Consider the following 8,826-nt stretch of genomic DNA (forward strand, 5'->3'; position numbering starts at 1 on the left):
TGTGAGGTCTCCCTTGCAAGGGCGGACGCTGTGGGGTCTCCTAGCAGGGGCACACGCTATGGGGTCTCCTTGCAGTGGTGGATGCTGTGGGGTCTCCTAGCAGGGGCACACGCTATGGGGTCTCCTTGCAGTGGTGGATGCTGTGGGGTCTCCTAGCAGGGGCACACGCTATGGGGTCTCCTTGCAGTGGTGGATGCTGTGGGGTCTCATAGCAGGGGCGGATGCTGTGGGGTCTCCTAGCAGGGGGGATGCTGTGGGGTCTCCTAGAAGGGGTAGATGCTGTGGGGTCTCCTAGCAGGGGGGATGCTGTGGGGTCTCCTAGCAGGGGGGATGCTGTGGGGTCTCCTAGAAGGGGTAGATGCTGTGGGGTCTCCTAGCAGGGGGGATGCTGTGGGGTCTCCTAGCAGGGGGGATGCTGTGGGGTCTGCCTTGCAGGGGTCTCCCACCTGAGAGGGCATAAAAGGCCGGCAGCCGGACAGTGAATGGCTTTTCCTTATTCACTTTTTCTACACCAGGCATGACTAAAGTGTGTGTGTGTGTGTGTGTGTGTGTGTGTGTGTGTGTGTGTGTGTGTGTGTGTGTGTGTGTGTGTGTGTGTGTGTGTGTGTGTGTGTGTAAGGGCCGGGGCAGAGCCCCTTGTCAGAGATTTTTGCGCAGGACGAGGAGAACACAGAGCCCAGCAGCGCAAACCAATCTGAAACTTTGAAAGAAAGTTTGAGGAAGGGCCAGTTTTAAGAGTCATGTCCACAAGCCGCCCCCGGCATTCAAGGGGTTTGCCTGTAATCCCCCCACCCTACACCATAACCCATAAAGAGACTGTTGTTCAGACTGTGATGGGGGGGGGAGGGGCAGCCATAGACGACCCTTTGGGGGTGCTTCTCGGGCTGCAGAAAAAGTCACTGACACTAATCTCCTTGCCATCTCCCTGGAGAATGAAGTTTTGGGGCCACATTCCGGGAACGCGCTCTCCAGCTGGGATCAGCACCCCAGTGAATTATTCAGCACTGAAAGGGGGACGCACACACCGATTGCTCCCCCCGGTAATAATAATTGACGCTGGGCTGGGGAGTAAACCAAAGTGATTTTATTGAGGGCAAACAATTGGACATAAGGGGTTGCGAGGTGCAAACAGGCCGAGCCAAAGGAAAGACAAATTTTCAAGAACAGAAAAATGCCCAGCTAGTTCTAACGCCCCCATGCTGATGGCCAACTTACCCTAAAACTCTACTTATTTCGGCTAAGCCTCCAAGCCAGAGAAAATCTTTTCCCCTTCCGAGGTTCCTGGCTATTTCCTTGGCAGTGCCATGCTGGCCAAAGAGCCAGAAAACTTTGCCCCTAAATAGACGTCCCTTTCCATGCAAGAGTGAGCCATGCACCAAAATAAGAGACAGGGACCCAGGATTGTGACGTTACAACTGATCGGTGCCACGAGGCGTTTTGCCTGAAGCATCTTGGGGTGATGCATCTGTGGATCCAAAAGTCAGTTTCAGGAAGCCTGCGGGGGGCGGGACCCGGCACCCGGCGATGGTGCATTTGTTGTTTAGGGAAGAGAGCAGGGCCAAAAAACAAGTCCAGGGTGGGAACCCATAGCGGGGGATCAGAAATGCGAGGACAGCCTTTTGTCTTGTGAGGCCCTGGAGGTTACATATGAGGGACACCATCTCTCCCAGGTGTCCTGGGATCCTGGGGGGTGGAGGCTACGGGACTGGGTCAGGAGCGACAGTTATTCTGCCCGAGGAAGGAGAGGTTCCTCCCCAGCATTGTCACCACTGGTGCTAATCTCTCCTGCCGCTCCATAATCCCCTTCTGCTGCTCCGCGATCCTCTCCAGGCACTCCCCGATCTCCTCCTGCCGTTCCACTACCCTTTTCAGCTGCTCCCCGATCCCCGCCTGCTGCGCCGCAATCCTCTCCAGGAACGTATTGCTCCTCTCCATTTGCTCCTTCAAGACGTCGTCTCGTGTCTGTTTTTGCCTGTGGATCTGTGGGCGCCGGACAGCTGCTGGCGAGGGGCGGGTACGCTGCAAGTTGCGTGCGTGTCCCGCTGTAGAGAAAAGTTACAAAGACGCACGTTGCAGGAGATACACGGGGGATTCATAGAATCACAGAATCCCAGGGCTGGAAGAGACCTCAGGCGCCACTGAGTCCAGCCCCCTGCCTAAGGCAGGACCAACCCCAACTCAATCAACCCAGCCAGGGCTTTGTCAAGCCGAAACTTAAACACCTCTAGGGGTGGAGATTCCACCCCCTCCCTAGGGAATCCATCCCAGCGCTTCCCCACCCGCCTCGGGAAATCGTTTTTCCTAATATCCAACCTAGACCTCCCCCACCGCAACTTGAGCCCATTGCTCCTTGTTCTGTCACTACTGAGAACAGCCTCTCTCCATCCTCTTTGGAACCTCCCTTCAGGAAGTTGCAGGCTGCTCTCAAATCCCCCCTACAACCCAAAGCATCATCTGTTCACAGACAGCGGAGGTCTCTCCAAAGCCAATGGAGATGTGTCCTGTGCAAGGCCAAAGTGATGCTCTGAAGTGGCCAATGTACAGCTGGTACCCAACCGAGTTTTCAAGGGAGGATCGGGGCACCCGTGGTTGGCAGGCAGGCATGATCTCACAGGTGGAGGGATGTGTCCGTGGCCCGGAAGCCTCTTTCCACCCATAGGGCTCCTGTGGGACGGGGAAGGAGCCCTCTCCCAGGATGGGAGGTTTCCCTGGCGGGAAGGGGCCCTACTGTGGAGGACGGACGAAGGCTTCCCTCCCCAGGAACCTTGTGAGAAGGATCAAAGAGTCCCCCTGTGAGAGCCTCATGGAGCTGTGCAGGGAGGTTTCCTGCTTTGTCTCCAGGCCGGTTCACAAGCCGTTCTAGCCTCCCCCCTCCGTTACACGTGCAATGAACCCTACGCGTAGCATGAAAAAAAAAATTGTGAACTCACCAGACGGGCCCTCCCCAGGATCCGTGCTGTCCCGGAAAGAGGAGTTTGCTGCCTGATTGTTTCCCACAGCCTGCTCTTCCCGCCCCTGGGCCAGGCTGTTCTCCACACACCGGTTGGGAGTGCGTGGGGTGGATCCCACACTCTGCCTGGGGATGCTGATCTGGTCCTCCCGCAGGATGGGATGCAGCTGGTTATAGAAGGGCCATCTTTGCGGCGATGCACCGGGCTGTGCGTTTGCCTTCTGTGCTTTGAAATAGGCGTACTTCAGATCCCTCATTTTCGTTCTGCACTGCTGGAAGTTTCTGTTGTGTCCTTTCTTCTTCATGCAGCGTGCTATCTTCCTTTCAGTGGCCGCTTTTCTGCTTCTGAGCCCAGAGCGAACGGATGGCTGACTCCACACCTCGATGAGGTCCAGTGTCTCCTGATCATTCCACCTTGATGCTCTTATGGGCTTCTTGGTAACTGACCTGGAAGCCATGGCCACGGGTGCTGCCTGTCCAGGGGTGCCCGCACAGTGCTGGTGCGGGAAACGAAACTCAAACTTTCCCAGGGCTTTTCCTCTTTACCTGCAGAGCAACAGAGGTGCAAGTTCTGTCCCGAGTGGTCAGAGCAGGGCATTGTGGGGTGCCCTCTGGAGGCCAAGAACTTTGATTTTTCTCAACACGGGGTCCACACTCACGTTAATTCCACCAAATTTGGCAGGGCTTCTTATCCTAGAATCCTAGAATACTAGGACTGGAAGGGACCTCGAGAGGTCATCGAGTTCAGTCCCCTGCCCTCATGGCAGGACCAAATACTGTCTAGACCATCCCTGATAGACATTTATCTAACCTGCTCTTCAATATCTCCAGAGATGGGGATTCCACAACCTCCCTGGGCAATTTATCCCAGGCTATGTCTAGACTGGCATGATTTTCCGGAAATGCTTTGAACAGAAAAGTTTTCCGTTCAAAGCATTTTTGGAAAAATTGCGTCTAGATTGGCAGGATGCTTTTCCGCAAAAGCACGTTTTGCAGAAAAGCGTCCTTGGCCAATCTAGACGCGCTTTCCTGCAAAAAAGGCCCCGATCGCCATTTTCGCCATCGGGGCTTTTTTGTGGAAAACAGTCCTGTGCTGTCTACACTGGCCCCCTTGCACAAATGATTTGCGCAAGAGGGCTTTTGCCCGAACGGGAGCAGCACAGTATTTCTGCAAGAACACTGCCAATCTTACATGAGATCGTCTGTGTTCTTGTGGAAATTCAAGCGGCCAGTGTAGACAGCTGGCAAGTTTTTCTGCAAAATCAGATGATTTTGCGGAAAAACTTGCCAGTCTAGACACAGCCCCAGTGTTTAACCACCCTGACAGTTAGGAACTTTTTCCTAATGTCCAACCTAAACCTCCCTTGCTGCAGTTTAAGCCCATTGCTTCTTGTTCTATCCTCAGAGGCCAAGATGAACAAGTTTTCTCCCTCCTCCTTATGACACCCTTTTAGTTATGAAAAGCAGGAGTTCCAAAACCAACTTCAGAAGCCACGAAAAGGCAAGGGCTTAGTGGAGTGGACTCATTGTTTAGAAAAGTGACCATAGGTGGCGAAATTCGACCTACACTCCGAGTACAGACGGGGTCCCCAAGTCCTACGTTCACCCCCAAACATTCTCCATGTCTCTCACCCGTGGAGTGTCCCTGGGGGAATGGAATGAGTCAGACCAAAGGCCCATCTACCCCGGTGTCCTGGCTCTCAACAGCTGCCAATGCCAGGAGCCCCAGAGGGAGGGAACCAAAGAGGGAATCACGTGTAGCCCCTAGTTACTTACAAGCCCTGGGCTGCTAGTGCCCTACGCTACTGTCACTGCTCCCGGCACCGGAGCCAAGATCCCTCCCCGGCGGAACGTGCAGGCAGCGGTGGGATCCCTCGTCCGCACAGCTGCACGGAGTCAATTCCCTCTGGATCAGGGGAAGGATCCAAGAGATGCCGGGCTCTGAATTTGTCTCCCCGCCTGCCTGGGGCTCTGTCCTGGCTCAGGGCCCGAAGGAAGAGATAGCGAGGGATTGGGGCCAGTGGGTCCTTACCGTCCGTCTCCGGCCTCGGTGTCTCCGCACACGCACGGTCCGGGAGCTGCGCAGTCCGGCTCGGAGCCTCAGTGACCCGACTGGGAGCCAGCCTCTCTTATACCCGCCTGAAGGAGCCCAGACGCAGGGCGCACCCTGCCCACGCCCACCGGAGACTTGCCGCGACACAGAGCATTGGGCAAGCGCCTTCACGCACTCCTGGCCCCGTTCCCGGACTCGCCCCCAGGGCGGAAGGAGAGGTTTGTTTTCAATTTCCTTTTCCCCAGAAATGGGCCTTCCCCCGCCTGACACACCGGGCGCCCGTGCTCCTCCCGCCTCCTGACATACACACATCACACTCTTTCCAGGAACTTGAAAACTCTTGGGTTTCTTTTGTGTGTGTGAGGGGGGAGCGGTTTGTCAGCACATTTAGCAAATAATTGACAGGAGCATGGTCTCTAATCTACTGTGTATTTCAGAGAGACTGTCTGTCTGTCTGTCTGACTATCTGCCCAAGAACTCCTCCCAAATGGGAAGTGCTCTGACCACCGTGTTCGGCTTCTTCCCCAGCTAGGGAGACCCTGTAGCTACATCTACACTGGCATGATTTTCCGGAAATGCTTTTAACGGAAAAGTTTTCTGTTAAAAGCATTTTCGGAAAAGCACGTCTAGATTGGCAGGACGCTTTTCCGGAAAAGCACTTTTTGCAGAAAAGCGTCCGTGGCCAGTCTAGACGTGCTTTTCCGCAAAAAAGCCCCGATCGCCATTTTCACGATCGGGGCTTTTTTGCGGAAAATACTACTGTGCTGTCTACACTGGCCCTTTTCCGGAAGAGTTTCCGGAAAAAGACTTTTGCCCGAACGGAAGCAGCATAGTTTTTCCGGAAAAGCACTGATGATTTTACAGTATATCATCAGTGCTTTTCCGGAAATTCAAGCGGCCAGTGTAGACAGCTGGCAAGTTTTTTCGGAAAAGCGGCCGATTTTCCGGAATAACTTGCCAGTGTAGACAGAGCCTGTGCGATGTACTTCTGAGATAAATCCAGTTTGAAATGGAACTTGTTTCCCTGTTTCCTGCCAAAGGAGGGATAATCACGGTCGGACAGACCCAGGGCACGTGGCTCGTCTTCCATGTTGTTTTAAAAAATGGATGCCAGTTCCTCCATTTTGATTTCAACCCGGATACCCTGTCCTATCCAATGTGACAAACCAAACATACATTACCCACCAAACATGTAAGTACCCTTACAGCTGGTGGGGAAGGCTGGAGGATGAGGGATTCATGGTGGGAGTTACTCCAGAGAAGTGGGAATGCTGGGAGGGGTGTGTGTGCCAGTCTGGGAGTGTGGCCTAGTGGTTAGCGCTGAGGGGTGGGGAAACGGGAGTCAGGACTCCTGGCTGTAAACAAGTGCCAGACGCTTTCCCTCCCCTCTCTCTGGGTCTGTCTCTCTCCGGCCTAGGAAAGATGAGCCACCCAACTCCAGGGACAGTTGTGAGGTGGGGCGGCTAATTGAGGAAAATGTCATTTTATTCCTTAGTGGCATGACTGTCTTTTCTGAGAATCACAGAGAGGTAGGGTGGGACAGAGCTGATAGATCTGTAGGGTGTTGCCACACCCGTTGGCTTGAGGGAGTTATTATCTTCTACAGGATTCAAAGATTGCGTCTCTGAACACCTGCCCACATGATAACAATTATTCTAGCATGCCCGGGTTAGAAGGAACCCTGAGAGGTCATGGAGTCGAAGTCTCTACCCTGAGGCCATGTCTACACTTATGCGCCATAGATCGATCTTCTGGTGTTCATAGACCACTATGAAGGACCTCGAGAGGTTATCCAGTCCAGTCCCCTGCCTTTCCGGCAGGACCCAGCACCGTTTAGATCGGGGTAGGCAACCTTTTCCAACCAAAGAGCCGAGCTCCATCACAATTCAGAACAGGTGGTCAACGACGCGCCGTCTAAGAATGCTCCTTTGCGTGACTGAAAATATCCAAGGCAATAGAATTGAGAATTAACGTGATGATTAATAAGAGCGCAAATGAAACCACGTCCTCACAGGCTTCATTTCGTGGGATTTTTGTGGTGGCATCTTTTCGGACATCACGCGTTTTGAAAATATTGATTGCATTTTTCATTTACGTGTATTTTGGGAAGGACACGCGTGCCCTTTTTGGCTCCATACTGAGCTGTATTTGGCTGGAGAGCCATAGGTTGCAAACCCCTGAGGTAGCCCATCTCTGACGGAGGTCTATCTAACTGGCTCTTAAATATCTCCAGCGATGGAGATTCGATTGCGCAGGTCTTCTAAGGACACGCTACATCGAATGCCGAGAGTGACCCCAGTCGATGCTGGACCTCCTCGATTCACAAGGAATAAGGGAAGTCGATGGGAAGATTGACTCCCATTGGCCTCCATATTTTCAGCTCTTGCCAAGTCTGGTAAATCTCCCCCTTTCCACGATTTCAACTGAGAGCTATGCGACCATTTTAACCGTTTCGTCTTTCTTCCCGTATTGACTACAACTTGGTAGAAAGTGGGCCCTGCTTTTTGGGTGATTTTAGCAGGTCCCATTGAAACGAGGACTTAATACATGTTCCTTTTCCACAAATGATTTGTACATGACCGCATCTCCCTGGTCCCATTCCTGGAAAGTTAATTCTTATGCGAGCGTTGGTCCCTGCTTTTCACGTTGCTTTTTAAATGAACTGTCACCGATTTCTGTATTTCCGAAATACAGATGGGAAGTATGTCTGCATTTCAGTTACGTGTCTGGGTTGGAATTCGTTAAGAGGAAACCTTCCTGGAAACCAACACTTCTCAGGTGCGCACATTGGTCATCCGAACAGCACTTCATGCGGGCTGAACCCAAGCGAACCCACCGTCAATCGGATCGCGATTAAGATCAGAAGAAACGTAATGTCCCAATCTTTCTCTATAGATTGGATTACTTTTCGCAGGGCATTTTTCAATATCCTGTTTGTTCTCCTCACCAATCTCGAAGATTCTGGGTGCCTTTCGATACGGAATGTCTGTCAGATTTCCACGGCCGCACACACCTGTCTGAAGACCTCTCCAGTCAAATGACTACCTCTTTCTGAGTCAATTGTCTTAGGCAACCCAAACCTGCTGAATGCATTTTCCAACACTAATTTTCCGGTATGGCAGGCAGTACATTTGTGAGTGGGATAAGCTTCCAACCATTGACTAAATGCATCTGTAATGGCTAAACAAGGACTGTGATCTTTTCTGTGATTTTGGTGGGGGCCCTATGTAGTCCATTTAAACTCTATTCCAGGAGCCCGTTTCCTTTTCATGTTTCAAAGGTCCTTTTGGATATGATGATCTCGATTGTGGGCAGCACTTGGAAGGCAGTTATTAATCAAATGCTAATCCCTAATATTGATCGGCCACCGTCCCACTGTGAGTAACTGATCTAAAGTCTTTTCCACTGCAAAGTATCCCTGCATATGGGCAACTAGAATCATTTCCTGTTGGACGACCCTGGGTATTGCTAGAACGGCAAGAGATACATGCTCATCCCCACCTTCCTTTTGTGCCATATGAATTTTTAAAGATCGTCCATCATTTTGTTCCTCTTGGTTTCTGAGGACAGGACAAGGAGTAATGGGCTTAAAGTGCAACAGGGGAGGTTTAGATTGGACATGAGGAAAAAATTCCTACCTGTCAGGGTGGTCAAATATTGGAATAAATTGCCAAGGGAGGTGGTGGAATCTCCCTCTCTGGAGATATTTAAGAACAGGTTAGATAGACATCTGTCAGGGATGGTGTAGATGGAGCTTGGTCCTGCCTTGAGGGCAGAGGGCTGGACTCGATGACCTCTTGAGGTCCCTTCCAGTCCTATGATT

The 8,826-nt window shown here is 52.2% G+C and overlaps 1 protein-coding gene across 2 annotated transcripts; it reads right to left on the reverse strand.

Annotated features, from left to right (window-relative positions):
• Positions 1 to 1,057: 1,057 nt before the first annotated feature.
• On the reverse strand, positions 1,058 to 5,245 carry LOC102447377 (uncharacterized). 2 transcript variants are annotated; one of them, XM_006133732.4, is made up of 3 exons: positions 4,983 to 5,244; positions 2,931 to 3,496; positions 1,059 to 2,042 (listed from the first exon to the last, which is right to left on the reverse strand). In XM_006133732.4, the coding sequence occupies exons 2-3, from the start codon at positions 3,406 to 3,408 to the stop codon at positions 1,711 to 1,713; spliced, it is 810 nt and encodes a 269-aa protein (XP_006133794.2). In that variant the 5' UTR covers positions 3,409 to 3,496; positions 4,983 to 5,244; the 3' UTR covers positions 1,059 to 1,710. The 2 variants fall into 2 exon arrangements, with proteins under 2 accessions (XP_075769862.1, XP_006133794.2); XM_075913747.1 differs by having other exon boundaries at positions 1,058 to 2,042; positions 2,931 to 5,245.
• Positions 5,246 to 8,826: the final 3,581 nt, after the last annotated feature.

This window comes from Pelodiscus sinensis, chromosome 32 (genome assembly GCF_049634645.1).
Source record: "Pelodiscus sinensis isolate JC-2024 chromosome 32, ASM4963464v1, whole genome shotgun sequence".
In the NCBI taxonomy this organism is placed as follows: domain Eukaryota; kingdom Metazoa; phylum Chordata; order Testudines; family Trionychidae; genus Pelodiscus; species Pelodiscus sinensis.